Source organism: Bufo bufo, chromosome 8 (genome assembly GCF_905171765.1).
Source record: "Bufo bufo chromosome 8, aBufBuf1.1, whole genome shotgun sequence".
In the NCBI taxonomy this organism is placed as follows: domain Eukaryota; kingdom Metazoa; phylum Chordata; class Amphibia; order Anura; family Bufonidae; genus Bufo; species Bufo bufo.
Window position 1 is genome coordinate 16,180,081 of NC_053396.1, and position 25,316 is coordinate 16,205,396.

The following is a 25,316-nucleotide window of genomic DNA, read 5'->3' on the forward strand; positions in this document are numbered from 1 at the left end:
TTGATAAAAAAAAAATCCAATAAGTGTATATTTATTGGTTTGCGCAAAAGTTATAGCATTTACAAACTATGGTACAAAAATGTGAATTTCCACATTTTGAAGCAGCTCTGACTTTCTGAGCACCTGTCATGTTTCCTGAGGCGCTAGAATGCCAGGATAGTATAAATACCCCCCAAATGACCCCATTTTAGAAAGAAGACACCCCAAAGTATTCGCGGAGGGGCATGGTGAGTTCATGTATGATTTAATTTTTTTTCACAAGTTAGCGGAAAATGACACTTTCTGAGAAAAAAAATAAATAATAAAGTTTCCATTAATGCTAACTTCTGGCAAAAAAAATAAAAAATCTCCCACGGACTCACTATACCCCTCAGCGAATACCTTGGGGTGTCTACTTTCCGAAATGGGGTCATTTGTGGGGTGTGTTTACTTTTCTGGCATTTTGGGCGGGGCTAAATTGTGAGCAACCCTGTAAATCCTAAAGATACTCGTTGGACTTTCGGCCCCTTTACGCACCTAGGCTGCAAAAAAGTGTCACACATGTGGTATTGCCGTACCCAGGAGATGTAGGGCAATGTGTTTTGGGGTGTATTTTTACATATACCCATACTGTGTGAGAGAAATATCTCTGTAAATTGACAACCTTGTATAAAAAAAATTAAAAAGTTGTCATTTACAGAGATATACCCATACTGTGTGTGAGAAATATGTAAAAATACACCCCAAAACACATTGCCCTACTTCTCCTGAGTACGGCGATACCACATGTGTGACACTTTTTTGCAGCCTAGGTGCACAAAGGGGCCCAAATTCCAATGAGTACCTTTAGGATTTCACAGGGCATTTTTTACGCATTTGGATTCCAAACTACTTCTCACGCTTTAGGGCCCCTAAAATACCAGGGCAGTATAAATACCCCACAAGTGACCCCATTTTGGAAAGAAGACACCCCAAGGTATTCCGTGAGGGGCATGGTGAGTTCCTAGAATATTTTTTTTTTGGGCACAAGTTAGCGGAAAAAGATTTTTTTTTTCTCTTACAAAGTCTCATATTCCACTAACTTGTGACAAAAAATTAAATTTTACATGAACTCGCCATACCCCTCACGCACATTACCGGTGTCAGTGTTTGCGGATCTATGGATCCGCAAAACACATACGGACGTCTGAATGGAGCCTTACAGGGGGGTGATCAGGGAGTCTATATGGGGTGATCAGGGGTAAATAAGTGACAGGGGGGGGGTGTAGTGTGGTGCTTGGTGCTACTTTACTGAGCTACCTGTGTCCTCTGGTGGTCGATCCAAGCAAAAGGGACCACCAGAGGACCAGGTAGCAGGTATGTCAGACGCTGTTAACAAAACAGCGTCTGATATACCAGCGAATGTTTGCCGCTGGCAGGCTGTAGATCAGCTTGTTTACCGCGCGCTCCTGTGTGCGCGCGTTCACAGGAAATCTCGCAAGATGACGCGCCAATGCGTCAAGGAGGAATAAACCCGGCCGCAGGAAGCATCCCTGCGTTAGGCGGTCGGGAGGTGGTTAAACCTGCTTGTGGCTCTATTACCCGTCAATCGCCTACCTAAGGTGCCCAAGGGGACGTCCGTTAATACAGGGTGCTAGGCCGTCTGGTGTCCAGCGCCTCCTTCCCAGTCTTAATCGCCGCCCTCCCTGTCTACAGTGCCGCCTCTGCCAGATCCGGCGCCTGCGCACGATGCTCAGCCTGATGCACCGCGGGATCCTGGCAGCGGCTTAGTTGAGCGAAGTGCGCATGCGCCCGGCCTGGTGCGCATGCTCAACGAAGCCGCTGCCAGGAGTCCACGGCACATCAGGCTGAGCCTAGTGCGCAGGCGCCGGATCTGGCGGAGGCGGAGCTGAGGTGAGGAAGGCGGCACCGTAGACAGGGAGGGCGGCGATTAAGACTGGGAAGGAGGTGCTGGGCACCAGACGGTCGGGCACCCTGTATTAACGGACGTCCCCTTGTGCACCTTAGGTAGGCGATTGACAGGTAATAGAGCCACAAGCAGGTTTAATAAGGCAAGTTTAGGATTCATGTTATTAGTACGGACATGAGCATATGTTTCGCTTATAGGGATAAAATCTCATGACAGAATCCCTTTAATCATAGGTAAGAGAATCTAGACAGAGGGCTCGAAAAGAATCAATAAGACTTCTACATACTGCAAATTTTCATGAAGCATTTCAATAAGATTACATATCAGTTCTGTTATCAGGTTCACAACTGGCGGAAAGTTCCAGACTCTTCTTTAAGGTATACATGACATGCAAGACAGCCAGTTCTTCATCTGCTTGCAGTTCCTCCTTACTTGGAGGTATGTATAGGTTATCTGGTTTAGACGAGGTTAATTTAGGATCTTCTGCTGCTTCTCTGACAGTCTCTGGGACTTTGGCATCATCTATAAACCCTCCAGATACTTTACAGAATTGAAGATTTGCTAAGACACGAATATCATCTATAGCTGTGTCATCTATTGGGACTCCACAAGTGATTTCTGGCCTCGGACTCCTGGCATACAAGTAGGTAAGATATTTAATAGCATCGGTCATCTTCAAGGACTTCTCAGTGTCACCGTTGGTTTGCCTTATGCTACTAGACACCATATTTGCAGGGTTTGTTATTTCTGTGACGTTGTTGAATTGCTTTTCTTCTAAAGGAAAGGCATTCAAGTTGCTGTCATCTTCCAGACATTGAGTCTTTTCAGATACTGGAAACACAGATTGGAAAGGTCTCCTTGAAAGTCTGGTTGAAATGTAATCTTTAAGGTCTTGTCCAATGTCTTGAGTGCATGGAGCAGTCTTTCGGGCACCGATATTTTTTCTGATCTTGGTCACATCTTTACTTCTTGACAAGTTTGGCCGAAGACTTGACTGGTCTTCTGAATCAGAATTGTGCGTTTCTTTCATTGTGTCTCCTTCCCTGGTTTCCTGATTGTTCTTCAGTTTTTGTTGCCTGCAGGTCAATGAATCTGCAGATTTGCAGTCGTTTCCAACAAGATCATCTAATTGATCAGTTTCTATATGACTGTCTTCTTCATGGCTAACATAGGACATATCTAGACTACTAGTACAGCATTCAGTTTGTGTATCGTCTTGCCTTATGTTATGGATGCCTTGATCATTACCAGTTACACTATTATTCTTTTGGCTTTTCATCATCTTATCTTTACTTCTAGGAGCCTCATGTTGACTTATTTGGACCATTGTAGCAAGAGAAGAAGATACATCCTTCAAAGGATCTTCCTGTTCATCAGGGTCTTCTCTTTGTCCATTCAAGACTAAAGAAAAATGGTGACACGCAACATCTTCTGATCCATCATGAGATATAATATCTGAGCTTTCTTTTCTACATTCTTCTGCGTCCTTACCAGTCACTATTTCTTCAACATTGGATGTTTGCTTTAGATTTGTTTGTTCATTCATCACTACTCTCTCCATGTTATAATGTTGGGGTGGTCGCTGAGCATCGGTCATCTGATTTTCTGAATGCCTTTCCAACAGATCTTCCAATGTGCTACATGTATGAAGAGTGTTCTGACCCATGTCTTTTTCCCCAGCTATGCTACTAAGCTCTTCAGGACAGGAGGCCTTCTTGTCACTTTCATCTTTGTGGTCATACTCTTGGAGGACACTTTTATTACTGAGACTGTCTGCTCCACAAGTACTAATGTCACTGTTGACCGCATTGTGTCCATTATCTAACACGGTGCAATGGTCACTGTCATCTTTACATTGAGGAACTGTAGAAGCCTCCAGGATATCATATTTCGACGACAAGCTTATGGTACTTGATCGTTTTAAGATATCTACAGTGTTCGGCCATGCTGAAATCTCATCACCATCTTGAATTGAGATGGAGTAAGAACCAGAAGGTGTAAGTTGGGTTTCAGTAGGGAGGTTAATATCAGAAAAGCCACCTGAGCTCAGATCCTGCTCCTCAGTGGACAATGGAGACTCATGGCTGCTAGTGTTCATGGTTTCTACTGGTTTACATGGAAAGTCTTGACTGGTTTCAAATGTTGTGGCATCTGGTTGGGTCGTCATGTTGCTTCTTGGATCCCTGGCAACAGGTATGGCCTGTGAGTCTGGTTTAGATTTAAGCCTTCCTCTGTTATAGCTTGGGTGTCTATCTTGATTATCAAGCATTACGGAAAGGATGGGACAACTTTTAGCTTTTACTGTCTGGCTACCTCTTTGTTTAATAGTTTTGCATTCTCCTGATGTTTTAGCCTCTTCAGAAATAGATAGTAAACTTAGATTACAATGCACAACATCATCTGGGTTGCTTTCACTTATTACAAGACCTTCTGATTGGACATCAGCGGTGGGAAGATCAACTTCATTGGGTATCCGATCCTTGTGAAGGATAGGAACATCTGATAGACCTGACAATACATCAATGAACTTCTTGTCTCTTACAACACTCTGTTCTTGGACCTTGCTAACCAGCATGTCATCTTGTGCTACTGTATTACTTCCAGCTGAAACATCGATGATTGGTAGATGAAGGTTGCTAGAAGACAAGCTGTACCCAATTTCAGTCGTTAAGGGACCCTCTGTTTGGAGGTTAATGGCTGGGAGTTCTAGATTACTAGAGGACACCACTTGGGACATCTTGTCTTCTCGTAACATTCCTCCACATGGAGCACTGATGTCTGGAAGAGCTTCGCTGTTCCCATCATAACTTACAAGATCTTGTGCTTTGATAGTTAAGACTTGTAGATCCGGTTTGCAAGGTGAAGCATCTTGTCCTTTGCTATACCACTCTCCTGCAGAGTTCTCAGGGGCAACGTCACTGCAATTTGGCCCAAGATTACCAGATACATCATATAATCCCTCTCCTCCCCTGATGAAATCCTTAGTCAGAACATCTTCATTGGGCAAATTTGTCTTACACGGTGAAGCTTCTGCCAGTCTTTCACTGCTTACCATGGCCCCTGCTGATAAGTCAATGACTGGAAGATCTGTGTTACATACCGCGACACCTTCTGTGGCGTTCTCTTTACCAGTTTCATCTTGAACTGGTTCCGTGTACTGTGAATTAGCAGAAATGAGGCTGGGATTATTATTTTCATATACATTTAGGTCGGGCGAACTGACAGAAGTCTTCTTGGAAGAAATTGCTGGATTTGTCGGGATCTGGCCTTTACAGGGTTTGGAGAGCAAAAGAGGCAATGATTGCCTTCCTGCAAGAAAGAAAAAAAAAAAATCAAGACAATCAAAATGTACTGTATTAATACAAAGGAAACTGAATCCTTACAAAGGAGGGAAAGGGTTAGGAAATAAAACATCAAGTATATTAGAAATTTGCTGAACTTTTAATTATAAAAGTATTAGACATATAGAAAACTCAGGGCTTTACATGCACTCTTTTCTGAGTTTGATAATGCACACACAAAAAACAAGTGTTTTTGGAAAAACTTTGGGTATTCTGATTCTGGAGGGGGGAAAAAACATCATCTCTGACACAAAAATTCAAAAAAAAAAAACTTGTATATAGATTACATATGTAACCTCTGATCACAGCAATTTTGGTGTATGATTATCTGCGGTGCACCTAACATTATCTATATATTTATTGTGAAATATCTTCTTTTCTTATCTAATTTCATTTGTTACATCCCCTATCTATAGGGTTTTAACAGGGATACTCTAGGATTAGGTGCGGGGACAAGGAACCTCCACCACTAGGGGGCAACCCTGGGCTGAGGAGAGACTAAGGCATTACAGGGATAGTCTCCCCTGATCATCCTCCTTTCTTGATTAATTCTTTTTCCCGTTGCCACATTAAATATATCTTCCCTTAGACATCACGTATTGTTAGTTATTAGGTACTGTCTGTTGCAATACCCATTACTTTAACATTAAAGGTATTTTTAAGTCAGGTTCTTTTTCTTTGCTTAATTTGATCTGATTTATAAACGTGATTTGGTTGAATCTTTTCTGTATGTAAAAATTGCTAATAATCAGCAGGCCCTAACTCCGCTATTCTTAGGCTTATTGATGCGCCTCTTACTACACAATTTTAACTTTTATGATATGCAAACTAGCCTCTAGGAGCAAAGGAGGGGGGGGGGGGTGTTGCACCTGCTCCTAGAGGCTCCGTTCTCCCACCTCATGTCACGCCCTGCCATCCTTGATTGACAGGTCAGTGTTCGTCTCCTCCAGCCAGCCCAGTGTGCTGGGTAAATGGCACTGCGCAGGCGCGAGATTTATCCAGCGCACAGGGTCGGCAGGATAAGACGAACGCTGGCCCTGTCAATCAAGAATGGCAGGGTGTGACATGAGGTGGGAGAACGGAGCCTCTAGGAGCAGGTGCAACCCCCCCCCCAGCAGAGTTAGGGTCTGCGGACATTGGCACCAGTTTAATAGGGTTAGTTCTGGTGACAGAAACCCTTTAAGCCTGGTCATAAATTAGGTGCATCTTCTGGCAGTGCAGAGGATATCAAGATTGATTAATCTTCCCCTTTGACTCTATACAGAATCTGGCAGAAGAAGAGTCATATGGAGGTGTAGTACAGGACGGGCCTGTAATCTTCTGCAGGTGCTATATAACAACCTCACGCTGACAATACATTCCTCGACATGAGGTTGGAGGAAAGAAATCCTACAATTGCTATGGGATATGCATGATGCCCCATCAGTCGGCCTCAATTAGCCTCCATCAGGTTTGGTGGGCTGAACAGTCTAGTCCAGTGGTGGCGAACCTACGACACGGGTGCCAGAGGTGGCACTCAGAGCCCTGTCCGTGGGCACTCGCACCCTGAAAAAGTCTATGGTGTAAGTCTATGCCTTAGACTCTTCCTGCCATTCATTAGCGCAGGCGGCGCACTATAAACAGCGCAGGCGGCGCACTATAAACAGCGCAGGCGGCGCACTATAAACAGCGCAGGCGGCGCACTATAAACAGCGCAGGCGGCGCACTATGAACAGCGCAGGCGGCGCACTATGAACAGCGCAGGCAGCGCACTATGAACAGCGCAGGCAGCGCACTATGAACAGCGCAGGCAGCGCACTATGAACAGCGCAGGCAGCGCACTATGAACAGCGCAGGCAGCGCACTATGAACAGCGCAGGCAGCGCACTATGAACAGCGCAGGCAGCGCACTATGAACAGCGCAGGCAGCGCACTTTGAACAGCGCAGGCAGCGCACTATGAACAGCGCAGGCAGCGCACTTTGAACAGCGCAGGCAGCGCACTATGAACAGCGCAGGCAGCGCACTATGAACAGCGCAGGCAGCGCACTATAAACAGCGCAGGCGGCGCACTTTGAACAGCGCAGGCGGCGCACTATGAACAGCGCAGGCAGCGCACTATGAACAGCGCAGGCAGCGCACTATGAACAGCGCAGGCAGCGCACTATGAACAGCGCAGGCAGCGCACTATGAACAGCGCAGGCAGCGCACTATGAACAGCGCAGGCAGCGCACTATGAACAGCGCAGGCAGCGCACTATGAACAGCGCAGGCAGCGCACTATGAACAGCGCAGGCAGCGCACTATGAACAGCGCAGGCAGCGCACTATGAACAGCGCAGGCAGCGCACTATGAACAGCGCAGGCAGCGCACTTTGAACAGCGCAGGCAGCGCACTATGAACAGCGCAGGCAGCGCACTATGAACAGCGCAGGCAGCGCACTATGAACAGCGCAGGCAGCGCACTATGAACAGCGCAGGCAGCGCACTATGAACATCGCAGGCAGCGCACTATGAACAGCGCAGGCAGCGCACTATGAACAGCGCAGGCAGCGCACTATGAACAGCGCAGGCAGCGCACTATGAACAGCGCAGGCAGCGCACTATGAACAGCGCAGGCAGCGCACTATGAACAGCGCAGGCAGCGCACTATGAACAGCGCAGGCAGCGCATTGAGGGTAGGCAGGCTATTGTAGCTAAATGATAAAGTACATGGAAGATATACTATATTGGTATTCAGGTTAAATTGCCATGTTGGCACTTTGTGATAAATAAGTGGGTTTTGGGTTTCAGTTTGGGCGCTCGGTCTGTAAAAGGTTCACCATCACTGGTCTAGTCTGTCTTTCCATTGTACGCAGTAAAATGGAAACCTAAAGGGATCTCATTAAAATCAAGGTTATTCATTGCATTTTCACTTTGATCCTCTGAAAAAACAGCACCGTCAAAAACAAAGCCTTAGCAAACAGAAGGTTCCTGAAAAGCAGCATTACCCTCATCAGGCTCTACTATCTCCATGGACGCCTCTCTGCCTCCTCGCGGGATTTCCTCTGTGAGAGTTTGTCAAAAAGACTGAACGTAATTCGGCCATTACCTTCCAGAAGCTCCTCATCAGGGGGCAGCTCTTGCTCTACTCCCTTGGTTTCCCATGGTCCCATTTTCAGCTGTCTCAGGACTTTTGATGCGGTCTGACACGGCTCAAGCGCATTGCAACAATTTTTATGGTATTTCCAAAACCTTTCATGCTCCGAGGACCTGCTCTCTTTAGGTTTCGTGGTCAGATTCTTCCTTAATGGCCCTTGGTGCTGATGTCTACATGGACCTTCTTCAGCTCTGGATTCGGACAGATCGTCTTTGGATACCAATAGGTTTCGACCACTGGTGGCATCTTTGTGTGGTGATCCTTCATCGTCACCAGGTCTCATGTCCACATGATTTGGCTTGGAGAGCTCTTCTCTTTCCTTGTCCTCCTGACTTGTGCGTGAACTTTCTGCTTCTCTTTCACAATCACCTTCTTCGCTCAAATCTCCCTTTCCTACAAATGCATCGATATCTTTCTCGGGAATATCAGGAATCTCTGAAGGCTTCATAGTGACCTTGTCTTGAAGAACGCAGAAAGCGCTCCAGGTCTTACATTTCTTACCAAAGGTGAAAGGATTTCCATTACGGCTGCTGGATACCTGTTGTTCGGATGATGGATCACTTCCTTCTGTTTTGGATACGTTTTTGGAATTTTTCATTGAGTTAATATGGGCTTCAAAATAAGTTACAAGCCCTAAAAAATAAAATAAATAAGAAGTTCATATCCCCAAACAGCCAAAGACTTCACTTCAGTCGCTTCACTTTGATTGACAGGGCCAGGCAGTCCTGGTCCTGTCAAAGTGCAGAGGATGCGGCAGTTGCAGAGAGAGCAGAGCCTCTAGGGGTAATGGCGACGCCCCCATTGCTCCTAGAGGCTCATTTGCATATATTGAAACTTAATTTTCCTCAGCAGTGCAGGCACATATGAACATGGGACCAACACAGATGCCTTCAGCTGCCGAGCGCACATGTAACATGTGTTTCTTGTATATTAACAAGCTTCAGCCAGTCGCTCTCCAGCTGTCGGGGCACGCTGGGAGTTATAATTTATGCACCACCATTGAAATCAATGAGCTGCTGCTGTAATATGAGCAGAAGAATTATTATGTAAAATCAAATTACTCACCAGTTTCCCCAGTAAGACTATCACCAGGGTTTCCATGTACACTGGTCTCGTTTTCAGAATTACTTTTTCCCAAAAGATAAAACCTTGCGGCCTCCATATGAAGCGTACTGCTGGTCGATGATGGGTTGATAGGGTCTTGCTTGTATAAATCAGGGGCCGGATGCACTCTCACTGGAGCCTGACACGCAACTATACCGCCAGACGTCTTAAAGGCAAATGCATTCAATACCGGCGCACTTACGTCTACAGAGTAAACCAGCGGCTCGGAGTTACTGGATCTTAAATCTGAAGGGAGAAGCCTGTCCGAGTCCTTTCCCTCGCCATTGGGGCTTCCATCATTATGGGGGGGCACGGTCCGCACTGTAGATCTGATTTCAGAAGCTTTGACATAGCATGGAGGCAATGACCCGACCAGTATGTGATCGGCCAGGTGTCCTTTAAGGCCACGGTGCGGTTCTGGGCAGTCCTCAGGGCGCTGCTGCACGGGACATTCTGGGTCGGCCACGTTGGTCACTTTGTTCTTGCAGCGGCTCGTCAGGATACAGACGATCAACCACATGCTCATGGAGAAGAAGAGGCCACCTGTCAGACACCAGGAAGAATGGAAGAGGTTGACCGTACGGGCAAAGCAACAGATCTCAAAGGGGTTCACTGACAGCAAGCAGAGATATTGAAAACAGTGAGGAACCGACACACAAAAGAATATGAGAAAGGGGCAGCACATTTAATTCTCAGTGATTATAGTGAATATCCGCCCCTAAACGCCATTTAGATTTTTATAAATAATGGCGTTTTCAAATATATATATTATATAGTTTATTGGAGAAAAAAAACAAACATTGTACAAGAAAAGATAATCAATTACGTGCTAGATGCAAAGATATCTATAAAAAAAAAAATATATATATATAATTTATTTATTTCCTGCAAATAAATTTTTTGCCATCTGATTCACAGTGGTTAATAGTGGTTAAGTACATAATATAATGTTCTGATCACACAGCAAAGTGAATCTCCATCTTTTATCATCATGTCATTTTTAGGGACCCCCCTGTGCCAATTGATCTCCTAATAGAGTCCGAGCTCCAGTTTTCTGGTACAGAGCTCCACATCCCCTCCACAGAAAACTGATGATCTATCCTCTCGATAGATCATCAGCATCTGATTGGCGGGGGTCCGACACCCGGGACCCGAAAATAGCGGTGGGACCCCCAGTTATCGGATATTTATGACATCTCCTATGGATACACTATAAATGTCCCAAGATGAGAAAACCCATCGATGAAGGGGATTTGAGGAAATTAAGCTGTTAGGAGGTGATACGGCGCAGATGTCCAGATGAGATTCAGCCCCCCTAGGGGGATCTCACTGCGTATAATTATATAATTCATATACTGAGGTGTAAAACCAGCAGTAAAGCACTTGAGCTCCCTCTAGTGGCGGCTGCAGGTATTATGAATGTTATTTGGGACAGATATGCTGTTACTTTTTGGACATTTCCTAAAAACTGGTCATAGATGGAACCACTTTCCACGTGATAGAACCGTGAACAGATTATTTTTATGTGTAGCGTGCAGTTTTAAGCAGTTACGAGCCATGCAATTCCAGTTTTATAAATTTTCTAATCCATAACTGTTCAGTGAGGGGTTAATAAGCGTGATGGAAGGTAGACCGATTTGCAGACTCTTCTTATAGTATTGTATATAATGTGTGCGTATCAGGATATATTCATCCAGACAGCAGAGTTGTCGCAGAAGTTTCTGCACCGTTTCCATTCATCTCAATGGACCTTGCAAAAATCCCTGCACCCCCTACAGAAATGCCCGCCAGATGAATGAAACGGATATAGTCACAAAAACTCCTGCCACCTATTTTCCATGTGGGTTATATCACAGGTTTATAAGATGGGAAAACTCGTATTGATGCAGCATTAACCAGAGAAAAGCACAGGACAAGCATTATTCACACTGTTAACAAGACCATTATATAATATATACATAGGGCAGGGCCTGTCCAAGCTTACCCACCACAAATGTATTTATTTAGAGGGGTCAGCCACTGCTTTCAAACTGATGGCCATCAATATTAGATTAGAGGGGGATGTCCAACTCTCAAAACCCCACCAATAAGCTGTTTGAAGGGGCCAGGGTGCTTTGGCGAGTGTCTCATTATCCGGCACAGCTTCGTACTTTTAGAAGTGACTGTGCCTGCTATTACAACCCAGCTTCAAAAGGAATGAGACTAAGCTGCAATACCAGGCACAGTCAATCCTAAAGGGGGGCGGCGCTGGACCGGGTATACGACGAAGAGGACACGTTGCTCGGTGGTTGGAGGGGGGTCTAGAGTCAGACCCCAGAGATCTAGTAATGATGGTCCACCCTAAGGATAAGCCATCAATTTAAAAATCCAGGATTACCCCTTTAAAGTAAATCGGTCGTGTAGAACAAGGGGTGGGCAGCAGGTTATATAGACGGAGCAGCTGAGCAGATTCACATCTAGGTTTGTGGGTAAGGGATAAAGCAGGTTGTGGCTGTAAACCCCTTCCTCCTGATGTTTAGGAGACCAGTGGATGGTCCTACCGGTGACTGACAGCTGTCCCCCATGCTTAGAGATAGCCGTCAGTCACTGATAGGATCCATCAATCTGTCCAGCTTCTTCAGATGGAGCGGCATGCTGGACCTGACCTGTGAGATTCTCTAATCACCATCCACATCAATATCTACATCCTGCCATGGTGGATGGTGATCCACACAGAGTCTCCATGACTGTGGCACCTGATTGAATCCAGGAGGCGGCACGTTGTCATATCATAACACAGGAATAAGGAAAATTAAAAAAACCACGAGTGAAAGCTGCTAAAGTATTGAATAAGCTTTGGTTGAGCAACAAGACTCTGAAGAACAGGTTGGCCAGGATTAGAAGAGCATGGCTGCTTTCTTCCAGTGCCACCCGTGTCCAAGGTTTGCATGGGGTATTGCAGCTCGGCCTCATTCACCTCGAGGGACCTGAGCTGCCATACCCAACACAACTAGGTGCGGCATTGTGTCTGGAAAAAATAGCCATGTTTTTAAATCCTAGACAATCCCTTTAAAAGGGACCTGTCACCACCATTATGCCCCCCCCAACCGTCGTGTCGTCTCCAATGATGTCCTTTGGCCAAGTTCACCAGAAAACACTTTTATTCCCCTCGCTCTTAGGCTCCATTCACATGTCCGCAATTTCGTTCCGCAAGATTGCCGACCCATTCATTTCTATGGGGCCCGGCTCTGGAAATATGGACCAGCACTTCCGGGTCTGCATTTCCGTTTCCGAAAAAAATAGAACATGTCCTATTGTCATCCGCAATTGCGGACAAGAATAGGCATATTCTATTAGTGCCGGCGATGCGTGGTCTGCAAAATGCAGAACGCACATTGCCGGTGTCCGTGTTTTGCGGAGCCGCAAAACACACTTCGGACGCGTGAATGGAGCCTTAGTATGCAAATGTGCAGCTTGAAGTGAAGGGGGCCGTGGCCTTGACGCATCAAATTACGCTCGCCGTGCTCCCTTCCTGCCTCTTCACTTTTGAGTATTTTTTTTATCGCTCTTCAGAGGTGATGTGACTGAGAATCCGCGCTGGCGCCGTTATCTATCATTTTCGGTGCCTGCGCAGTGCACCCATCTTTAGAGGCTCATTACGCACGATCGCTCACTGCGCAGGCACCAGAAAGAATAGAGGACAGCGCCTGCGTAGGTTTTCGGGCGAATCACATCTGATTGTGAAGAGGCAGGAAGGGGGCAAGGCAAGTTTGATTTGAAGAGTCAAAATGCAAACTTCAAAATGCACAGTTGCCTGGACCAAGCTGACCATCTGGTGAAATGACGAAGGAGATCTCTGAAGACATGATTTCAGCTGTGAGGTGCAGTTCCCAGTTGAGGGGCAGCATTATGGTGGTGACGGGTGCCCTTTTTATACATAAGAACTGAAGATTCTCCCTAAGAATGTGGAGATGTTCTGCTGGACATTCGTTGCTGGTGGGTCTGCTTCCACCTGTCCCTCGTCCACCGTCCATGATTTTCCACCACCTCATGTAACAGGTCTATAAAATTATATTCATTGTTCTCTAGCAGCTGATCATCATCTGGAGTCCTTCGTAGTTCTGATCTGGCTTCTGATCTTTGACTGTGAAGACCATCCCTGTTTACACCAAAGTCTGGCGTGACGACCTTGCTTCTTGGGCCTCGTCTACCATTGCTCGACCTCTGATAAACATTCCTGGTCGTATTCCGGCGTCGACTCTCCAAGCTCCTATCCTCCACCACTTTGCCGCCCAACTCTGGCTCCTTCTTGATGTCCATCATTCTCCGCAAAACTTTGCTCTCTCCGATCACTTGATTAATGTCTGAAAGATCACTACGATCCAGTTTTTGAAATGTCTTTTCGGATTTTCCTTGTACTGTATGGGACCCACCTGGCTTTGGTGAAATATTGAGAGTCTTTAAGAAGTCTTCATATGAAGCCCCGGTATCCTTCGTATGTTGGACATTTGGCCAAGATAATGTCCTTCTTATGATCCGGGGCTTATTAGGAGCCATCCATGTCTTGACGGGAATGGCTGTGGTGGATTCTTCTCGGGTGGTGTTCATGCATAAGTAGACCAGAGGTTCATCTGTATTTGTGGTGGATCTGGTTGAGGGGTCATCCTTTTCTACTGGTCTCATAGACACTACTGGCGCGCAGGTAGAAGGATCTTCTATGGTCAATGGGTTTACGTTGACTGAGGAGACCAGCACAGGATGGATACTTAAGACTTTACCCTGCAGGCTGTTATAATACCACATCTCCATATGGCCTTCAGAGGTCTCCTTTGGATTATGACCGCATTGCGACTTTTCGTTTCTCTTGCGACTTTGCGTCACATTCGAAGGGTTGAATTCTGCTTGCAGCAATATGGCAGCTGCCGACTTGGCTCGTCCCAAGGCCACAGGGTTTTGGCTCGGCGCAGTCTTGAAACCCATCAGGTTTGCGTTCACTAGGACGACGTCACCAAAGGTCGGAGGAGATCTTCTGGCAAGTCTACTATTGGCATCTCCTTTTGTTCTTTTATCTGGTTGTACTTGTTTTTTATCTTGTTTTTTCTTCCAAAGAAGGAAAATCAGCAAAATGAACAAAAAAAGTGCTGCAATAAAATAAATGAGAATTTTGTTTCGGGATACAAAGCACAATCAGTCTGCACAGCTCAAGCAATTCAAGGGAATAAAAATGTGCAATACAACACGTGACCACACCTTGGAGGAACACCCGTGTTCCTCCAAGGTCTACTTTTCCTCAGAAACAGTGCCACTCTTGCCCACAGGCTGTGTCAAGTATTGCAACTTGGGCTACTTTCACATCTTTATTTTTAAATCCGGCAGGGGAACATTCTGCCGGATTTCACCATATCCGGCATAGTGGGATCCTATCGTTCAACGCCAGACCCCATTCACTACAATGGGATCCGAAGGGAATACAGCCAGTCTCCTGACGGACAAAAACCAGTGCATGCGACCAAAAGCTGAAATCTTACTTACACCTTTAAAGGGAATCGCCAAGCAAAAAAAAAAAAAAAAAAGTTTGTTCTGACCAGCTGAAATGACGGGTAAAAGGTCTGAGGCTGCACTACTGAGATGACACTTCTGATTTCTGTCAGCTGCAGTACTGCATGGATCCGAATCCTCATCCAATGTTCACACATACTGTATTTCCCATTAATAAGGCCGGGCAGGATGCATATACTGATATGGAAGGTCAGCCGCAGGCCTTTGGACATCCCCTTTGGCTCTTAGCTTATGCACGCCCTATACATTAGATAGGTGTCTGCTGAGCGCTTGTTTGGTCGACAGCTATTCTTTTCAACCCCCGTACACATCATTGCCCTGACCAGCATGTCCCCTGAGAACATGAGGATCAGGACACTAAAATCCAACAGCCCCCATCCTTCTTTCCTCCAACATCTGCAGTCGGGGAAAGTCGGAGCACCCCCATGCACATTAGATAGTCCTGCTGAATTTTGCACATTCAGCAGACATCCACCTTCGTTGATGGGCAGATCATCAAGATCCCAGTGAAACCATCATGAATGCAAATCACCTCTACAGAAAGTACACACAGTCCTGCAAACCATCACTAGCATGTCATTTGTGGACATTTCTTTCACTTTTATACATTGGATGCCAATAGGAATTCCAACGTGAATGTAGTAAAACTGCAACATAAAGTATAGAAAAATTACTTTGATCCAGCATTTGATAATCTGTCACTGCATTCAACTCCTGATAAAAGCAAATAGTGTTTTTTTTTCTAGACTTGAAGGTTAGGGTTAATATTGTCCGATAATCCAGGATATCTTCTAATCTGACAACTGTCAATCCCCATGGAATGTTACGGCACTTATATTTATACACATATATATATTCACTTTTCTTCCACAGAATGACATGAGGACTTCTACCTTCATACGAATTAGGCTCCATTCACACGTCCGCAAATGGGTCCGCATCCGTTCCGCAATTTTGCGGAACGGGTGCGGACCCATTCATTTTCTATGGAGACGGAATGGATGCGGACAGCACACAGTGTGCTGTCCGCCTCCGCGGAGCGCGGCCCCGATCTTCGGGTCCGCAGCTCCGCAAAAGATAGCACATGTCCTATACTTGTCCTATACTGCGCACAAGAATAGGCATTTCTATAGGGGTGCCGGGCGGGTGTGTTGCGGGTCCGCAACACACCACGGACGTGTGAATGGAGCCTTAACCTCTCAGGATCTACGACAAGGAGACGGCACTCACCTAACACCGCGAAGAGCACAGGCAACACCACTTTATGGAAGGTGGCTTCTGGTGAAGGAGGTAGAGTGTCCGAAGAGCAGTTCATCTCAGAGACGTTCCACACTGGGGCTCCCATTAGGTCTGGTGGATAGCGGCACGTCACGGAGGATGGGTCGGCCAGTCTGGAGGCATTCGCCAGCTCTGCAACAAGACCAGTAGTATTGGAATTATTCATCAGCAGACAGTGGGCCTCTATGGATGTCTGAGATCTGAGGGTCTCGTCTATAGACTTCCCATCCATTGGAAGAAAAAGGGTCCCTGACCTCTATTTTGGTGGAGAATGAATGGAGAGGTGCCACCTCATCTTGCTAAGCAGAGGTTAGAAGACCACCCATTCTTCTGAGATGTGGGGTCTCCAGAGGCAGTCACGTCACCACCCGCCATATCAGACATTCATCATGGCTGACTACCCAAGTGAGACAAGACCTCTCCTGGTGATGCGATTAGAGGAATGCCACCTCTTTCAAGAATGACGTGGTCAAACCAGAAGTTAAAGGTCCACGGTCCGCCCTGCTGCTGTATAATCATCTCCTGACATGTCATACATACATATGAGAAGATGATCTCTGACCATCATCCTTTTTTTTAGGTTACGTTCACACCCCTTTGGCACTGCTCAGAGATTTCTGTTACACAGCAAGAGGGGGTTCAAGACCTTTTCTTATGGAAATAATTGATGTCTCGAGACCATAGACTTAATGTATTTATCACATATTAGGATTTCATTAGGATTTCTAAAGAGCATCTTATGTCAGTGACTGAGACTCCCCACCCAACTAGCTGACAACCAAGATGTCCCCCCGCAGAGGGTCCTGAATGACATATTGGCCTAGTTATGCTCCACTGGGGGACATTTAACTTAAGGTTTACCATTCAGGAGCCTGGAAAAGCTGGGCGACAACCCCTGTATGACAATGTAGTTACTTCTTACCTGTCAGAAAAAGTATGAAATCCTTATGGGCGCAGGAACAATTCCAAGGATTGCCGCCCAGTCTTAAAGTGCCATTGAAAGGACTCAGTGTCTGCCGCTGAAGTGATGAAATCTTATTGTAAGACAAGTCCAGGGAAGCCATCTTGGACAAGTTCCAGAAGCTCTCGCTGTGGATAGACGTGATCCGATTCCTGCTGAGATTGAGCCGTTCCAAGTTGGAGAATCCGTCCAGCATCTCCAGACGCAGACGTCCTATCGCATTGCTGGCCACGGTGAGATTTTTCAAAGTGGCCGGATCATGAAACCAAGATGGGGACAGGGTTGTCAGGCTGTTATCCTGCAGCTCCATGTTGCTGAGACTCTGAAATTGCTGAAAGGCTCCCGATTCGATGGTGTGGATTTTGCTGCCCTTCAGGGTCAGACTCAGCACGGACTTCAAATTGGCGCTTGAAAATACGGATGAATTGATGCGTCCAACATCCCTTTCCTCGAAAATGAGAATTTCAATACCTTCAATGTAATCTGAAAAATCAAGTAGAAGTCACGGGTTACAGTTCGGAGAAGACCAGATTAACTAAAGTCTGTCCTGTCCTTACACAGACAACCCACTGATAATGTAAATGGGAACTGCAATACTTTTTCTGGAACTTTTTGACTGAAGAACTTTTTAACAGTATCTGATCAGTGGGGGTCCAACACCCGGGACCCCCTGCTGATCAGCTGTTTGAGAAGGCACCGGCACTCACAGCGCCATACATGTTATTGGTATCGCAGCTCAGGAACATTCACTTTAATGTGGCTGAGCTGTGCCTAGGCCACGTGTCCGATAAACGTGACACCACGTGGCTTGGGTAAAGCTGTAAGAAGGCCGAGGAGCTACTGCGCGCAGTGCTTCTCAAACAGCTGATCTGAGGGGGTCGCGGGTGTCGGACCCCCCACCGACCAGAGGATAGGTCATTAGTTAAAAAAAATCCCAGAAAACCCTTTTATCTTTTCCCTGTGGTGGCGCTGCAGGAAAACTGAACACAGGATCCCCCATGGATTACAGCTGACCCCTGGGCAGAGCATGCAGGAAACCAACTTATAGTCATGGCACAAGTAGGGATTGTCCAAAACAGAGATCCCCCTCTAAAGGGGTTCTCTAGGATTTTTATACTGATGGTCATCAATATCTGATCATCGGTGGTCTGACTACCATCAGCTACTGATCAGCTGTTTTTCACTCCACAGCTCCATCTATGGTGTAGTGGACAGAGTTGGTAACTGCAGCATTCACTTCAACGGGAGCAGCGCTGTAGTTACAAGCTCTGTCCACTACACAGTGGATGGAGCTGTGGAGTTCAGGCTCAGGAGCTAATGGAAAAACAGCTGATCGGGGGCGGGGGAAGTGCCAGGAGTCGGACCCCTGATGACTGGACATTGTTAAACTATGCTAAGCATAGGCCATCAGCCTAAAGTGCGTTTGAAGGCACCATAGTAGAAAGCGGATATTCACTAGAGCGGGACTGTGAAGGGGGAGCACAAACATAACCGGGATAGATGTCAATTCTCATCATATTAATACCCAATGATGGACCACAAACCACGGAGAATTACATGTGAACCAGTAGTGACACGCTTCCCATACCAGTCTGAAAAGTCTTGCAGTAGCGGATTTTATCCCCATAGGCCGTGGTACAAGTGGCTCTTGAGCCCGGCACCAATCCCCAGAATAGAAGCAGAGCGGGAAACGCTAAAAGTGAAAAAAATACAAAATAAATAGATAAAATAAATGATATATATATATATATAGACACACACACACAGTATATATAAGTTTCTGCTCACCCACTGCAATCCACAGCCGTGCACGGAAACCCCAGACCAGGGAATAATCCAAAGTAGACGCAAGGAAATTCCAGCAAACAGGTCACGGAGAAAATCCAATTCCTTTATTATATTCTTTTTAAATCCATAGGCTGACCATAATAAGCGGCGGTCTGCGCGTTTCGACAGAACGTCTTAATCATGATTAAAGGGTTTCTGTCGAAACGCGCAGACCGCCGCTTATTACGGTCAGCCTATGGATTTAAAAAGAATATAATAAAGGAATTGGATTTTCTCCGTGACCTGTTTGCTGGAATTTCCTTGCGCCTATGTATATATATATATATATATACATATATATACACACACACACACACACACATACATATACACACACCACGTATATCTGCATCATGCAATATGACATATATACAAGAACACATATAATATAAATACATATACAATCACATATATACCACCTCCATATACACTATAGACATTCATATCTATAACATATACGTCATACAGTTTCACATCACATATATCACCACATGTACATACATTCAAATATATACTGCCTGCATATACGTAGATATGAACAATCATATATATACCACCTGTATATACATCATATACATGTATATGAACATTCACATCTACAACTGTATATACATCATACAATTTCACATCACATACATACCACGTGTATCTGCATAGTGCAATATCACATACATACCACGTGTATCTGCATCATGCAATATCACATACATACCACGTGTATCTGCATCATGCAATATCACATACATACCACCTATAGACGGACCGTTATAAAAGAACGCACCATTCATGTTGTCAGACCACAGCTACCTGCTGAATGGGAGAGACCAGGGTTTGCGGGAGGTTATGGTGGTGACTAGAGGCAGGTCAGGACCTGAATAACCGACTCTTCGTCTCCCACATAGTTTCCTGGGGTAACGGTTAGTATCAGCGCTACACATGGGCAGTGAAGTATGACGCTGTTTTGCATGTGTTAACCATCTGCTCCACCACTGCCCCCTACCTGCAGGCTCTGGAATTGCTTTAATATTACACGGGCAGAAGGTTTCGAAGTTTACAATTTCTCTCTTTACTGGGAGGTTACAGGAGAGGATTATTATACAGCTTCCATTGAACTCAATAGTCAACCTGCATGCACTAGCTCCCCCTAGTGGTCACAGCATCATTTACCTCTAGGCAGGTATACAAACCTCTACGGACACCTGGCTAACCCCATTCCCCCTAAAAAAAAAAATAGATAAAAAATCCTCATGGACAACCAGACGACTAATTGGGACTACAAGCTGCAAGAAATTGTCCCTGAATCACAAGACATACCTAGATTCTGGTGTAAACTGCGCCAAAGCCGACAAGGGCATGTAGCCTAATTCGTAACATTTAGTGCCTAAAAGTCTGTCTCAAACTAAGTAACGTTTTGTTCCCATTCATTGTCAATGGGGGCAAAACTGAACAGACCGGAACGGAGCGCACCAGAATGCGTTCCCATGCCGGATACAAAATCACTGCAAGCAGCGTTTTCGTGTGCGGCATGGGAAAGTAAAGAAACTGTATCCGGCACCAAAAACCATGTAAGTCAACGATGCCGGATCCGTTTTTTTGTCCGGCTCCCATTAATTTACAATGGTTTTAGTGCCGGATCTGGTTTCTTCAGTTTCCATATCATACAACCGGATCCGTTCTGAACGGATGCAGCCGGTTTAATTATTATAAACAGAAGCGCCAAATCTCAAAACCGTACAGCAAAAACGCACATATGAAAGTAGCCTTAGGGCGTGCGGTTATCATAGTGGAGGCTCCCTGCTCTGGAAGGACTCAATCCATATTTGTATTACATGGCTGGCAAGTATTCATCTGGATGACCATCATGTAACGCTAAGGCTAATTTCACACGGGTGTGTTGGGGCCGGGAAACGCGATCCACGTGATGGTCACATTTCCCGGACCGAACTCTGCTCCTCTTACTGGAACTTGCTGTCAGTCCCTGCCTAGACCCACGGCCTGCTATTCTGTATTCATTACGATGCGGGGAGTTTACAATAGATGAGCAGTGTTCCGTCCAGTCATTGCGGCCGTCAAACGGAGTGCGTTTCCCGGACTGAACACGCTCGTGTAAAACTAGCCTAAGTTTCCCCTGCGGTAGTAGATGCCTGTAAAATCAACCGTCTCAGGAGGGCGCTGGCAGCGTAATAGAGGGTGATGATCATTTAGTAAGGTGTCACCTCTGAGGAGACAACCCCCATAACGAAGCCACATCTAGGTTAACAGCAGCATGTGATCAGGATATAAGGTGCTTTCACTGAAGGGGTTAACACCGCACAGACCATTACCTCCTGGGAAGCGGATCCGGGCAGCAGACGTGATGAAGCGTCCCCGACTTTCATGTACAGACATGACAACACAGTTTAAGGATTTGTTAATGTTCCACTAAAGAAGCGAGCGACAACCAAAATGGCTCCCAGTGCGTTCCCCACAGGCTCGGCCCAGCTTCTCCAGTATGGCAGGTGCCTCGCTGCATTGTGGTATTTGACCATGAAGCATTTAAAGCAGAATTGCATCTTGTATAATAGCCTTCTCTGTGGTCACTGAAGAGGTTGTAGCCAAAAACATGGCTGCTTTCTTCTACATGGCCCTCCATTGGCTGTGTTTAAAGGGGTTTTGATATTGACTGCTTATCCTCAAAATCAGATCAGTGGGGGTCTGACTTCTGGCACCCCCACCAATCAGCTCTGGTGAGCACAGCAGGGTCTTCCTAGACCAGTGACGTCACTGTACATCGGTCACATGGTCTAGCTCGGTCCCACTTAAGTGAATGGAGCTGAGCTGCAAAACCAATGACAGCTGCTGTCCAGTAGATGGCGCTGTGCTTGGTAAGCAGTAAAGAGGCAGCGGCGCTCACCGGAGCATCGTGGCCTCCTCAAACAGTTGATCGTGGGGGGAGCCAGTAGTCAGAGCCCCGCCAATCTAATATTGATGACCTTTCCTAAGGATTGGTCATTGATATAGAAGACCCTTTAAAAGACATCTGGCAGCAGTTTTGTCCCTATGACATTGGCTGACCGGTTACATTTTAATAGATGCAAATGAGCCTCTAGGAGCAACGGGGGCGTTGGCGTTACACCTAGAGGCTCCGCTCTCTCTGCAACTGCCGCGTCCTCTGCACTTTGATTGACGGGGCCAGGCAGTGAAAACGTCATCACACCTGGTCCTGTCAAAGTACAGAGAGGGCGGCAGTTGCAGAGAGAGCTGAGCCTCTAGGTGTAATGGTAACGCCCCCGTTGCTCCTAGAGGCTCATTTTCATATATTAAAACATAATTTTTCTCAGCAATGCGGGGACATATGAACATGGGTTCAACACAGATGTCTTCAGCTGCCAAGTGCACATGGAACAGGTCAGTCAGTGTCATAGGAACAAAACTGCTGACAGATGCCCTTTGAGACGTCAATATTCACAAGAACAGATCTGGGCTGCAATACCACACACAGCCTTTGGATAAGAGTGGCACTATTGCTTTTTAGCATCATTCAAAAACCAGGATCAGAGGACAATTTACCGCATGCAATAATTGCACACGTGTGTGCCAGAAAGACTGGAATATTGCACGTAATGTTTTCTCATGGGATATCATTACATAAGTGTGTGCATGCAATAACACGTGCTCACAATATCATGATTTTGGAAAAAAACAAAACAAAAATAAAAACCAATAATCGCATAAAACTAATTGATTGCGCTCCTCCTACTGACTTATCGCATGTGATTTTGCATTGTGACCCCTCATGTTTCCGTGAAGCCCTGAGCTTAAAGACCGCTTCTAACAAAAAATTAGCAATTGCGTAATTATTTAAACCACTTACAACCTCGGAGTATAATTTCTTACCTGCCGGGTGTGTAGACAGATATACCGCCCATACACTGCGCTCCGAAAAATGCACTGTTCCTTTAAATATCTTCAATTCTGACATTCTCCTGAAACAGCCAAAATTCTGAATGTTACCCAATTATTTGAGATATTCATCTTTATGTTCAGCTGTGCCTTTTCGCGGTTCCTGCTAACACCCTTGCTTAAAAATAGAATTCCAAAACTGCGGTGAATACTGACATGTGAACAGGCAGAACAGTAGGTAAGTAGGTTCAGGACTGGCAGGACAGATCTCTTCAAGATAATTTATCAAGCACTTAGGAACTACAGATAGCTGGGTACCGGCCATGAATGGGGGTGTCATATAGCATCTGTTCGCCATGTAGAGCTGAATTTTTTAGTCATTTTTCATATTGGGCTCAAGGTGGCGACACTGAGCTTCTCCTTCAAATATCTACACACCGATCTGCACATTAATTCATTAGCATCGCAGACTAATGAGGGGGAACGGATTATGCCACCAAGTCACCCCAGCAACACTGGTACCGCACACAAACACAAGACATACCAGGTAGTCAGACGATATACTCAAGAATCAGGATACCAAAAGGGAAAATTCTGCTTGGCGGAGCCCATGTCTCAGGGCAAGTATGGTTTGGCACCAAAATCTAAATTGTATGTAAAAAATAAAATAATTAGTGGAATTAAAAGGCATAGTGAGAGACATACAAGTGACTTGAACATCCACCAGCACTAGAAACTGGGAACCTACCTGTACACACAGTTTAGCCATAGCTAGTGCTGCCATCTGGTGGTCAGGAACAGTATTATGAGAACCATGGCAAAGTATGTAAACATAAAAACTAAATCGCTTTCCGGTAATGACCGAAGTGGGAACTGTACGATCACAGACTCCAGACTTCTGTAGGGCACCGTGTCAGATTTGTTGCAGACACTTCTGCCACTGTCCCATTCCTCTAAATGTGGTGTGCAGAAATCCAGGCACTTGCTGCAGAAAGAACCCCATTCAGATGCAGGGATTTTGCATGGTGGAAATTTCCGTCATAGTCAACATACCCCTTAGAGCATCCACTGACAGCACCCACAGGGTACAGTGCCAGAATGAACGTTCCTACCCCTTTGTAATTACAAATTTAGCATAGCCACTGAGTTATTCAATAAAATGTATCTGTATAGAGCCACCTGTTTGTTTTTTCTTTATTTCTTTGACCTGCTCAAAGAAGACCGCACATGCTCAGTTTCACCCTTCAACTGCCTCCTGAGCTATGATAGGGAGAGCTGAGACACGCCTCCTGAGCTGTGATAGGGAGAGCTGAGACACGCCCCCTCAGCTGTGATAGGGAGAGCTGAGACACGCCCCCTTAGGTACAGCAGATAAGACACTCCCCTTCAGCTGTCAGGTTGATATAAATCAAGCAGAGCAATGAATGGGGAGATCTCTGGATTCCTGTGAGGTACGGGGCTGGATCTAGCTTTGTTAGAAAAAAATGGTCAAGTACCATATGATGTCCGATTTTCTTTTTTTACTTTAGTCATGGGATAACCCCTTTAATATTGTGTAATTAATAAAGGTTTATTTAAATTTAGAAAAGTTTAGAAATGTTCATCATAAATATATTGTTGTATAAATTCTAAAGGCTCTTATTTATCAAAAACAGAGAAAAGCAGGGTGTTCTAGTGGTGATAATCAGTTCTCACCAGTCCTGTCCTTATACTATATTCAGGGTGTTCTAGTGGCGATAGATAATCAGTTCTCATCTCTCCTGTGTCCTCCCCTGTCCTTATGCTATAATCAGGGTGTTCTAGTAGTGATAATCAGTTCTCATCTCTCCTGTGTTCTCCCCTGTCCTTATACTATATCCAGGGTGTTCTAGTAGTGATAATCAGTTCTCATCTCTCCTGTGTTCTCCCCTGTCCTTATGCTATAATCAGGGTGTTCTAGTGGTGATAATCAGTTCTCATCTCTCCTGTGTTCTCCCATGTTCTTATGCTATAATCAGGGTGTTCTAGTAGTGATAATCAGTTCTCATCTCTCCTGTGTTCTCCCCTGTCCTTATACTATAATCAGGGTGTTCTAGTAGTGATAATCACTCTCCTCTCCTTTATACTAGGTATCTTCATGCTGCTCCAAGGCCCTTAGTTACAATGCCTGAAACGGTGCTGCACATGCTCAGTAGTAAGTTCCTCCTCTAAGTACCAGAGGAGGAGGTTAACTACTGGGTACGCTTGCAGTTATCTCAGAACCGCTAGACAAAACAGGAAGACATCATTAAAGGGCTTGTCCGAGAACACTTTTCACAAGTGCTGGTCCTGCATGCTGGCTCCCATGTGTTCATCCTTCTGGCTCTGGCTTGTTTAATCCGTCCCCAGCGCGGGCATAATCAT

The 25,316-nt window shown here is 45.6% G+C and overlaps 1 protein-coding gene across 1 annotated transcript; it reads right to left on the minus strand.

Annotated features, from left to right (window-relative positions):
* Window positions 1-2,130: 2,130 nt before the first annotated feature.
* Window positions 2,131-19,910, minus strand: LOC120977670. The gene is made up of 7 exons (XM_040405702.1): window positions 19,834-19,910; window positions 18,814-18,918; window positions 17,187-17,708; window positions 16,217-16,396; window positions 9,410-9,991; window positions 8,297-8,977; window positions 2,131-5,197 (listed from the first exon to the last, which is right to left on the minus strand). The coding sequence occupies exons 1-7, from the start codon at window positions 19,838-19,840 to the stop codon at window positions 2,205-2,207; spliced, it is 5,070 nt and encodes a 1,689-aa protein (XP_040261636.1). The 5' UTR covers window positions 19,841-19,910; the 3' UTR covers window positions 2,131-2,204.
* Between the last annotated feature and the right edge of the window lie 5,406 nt (window positions 19,911-25,316).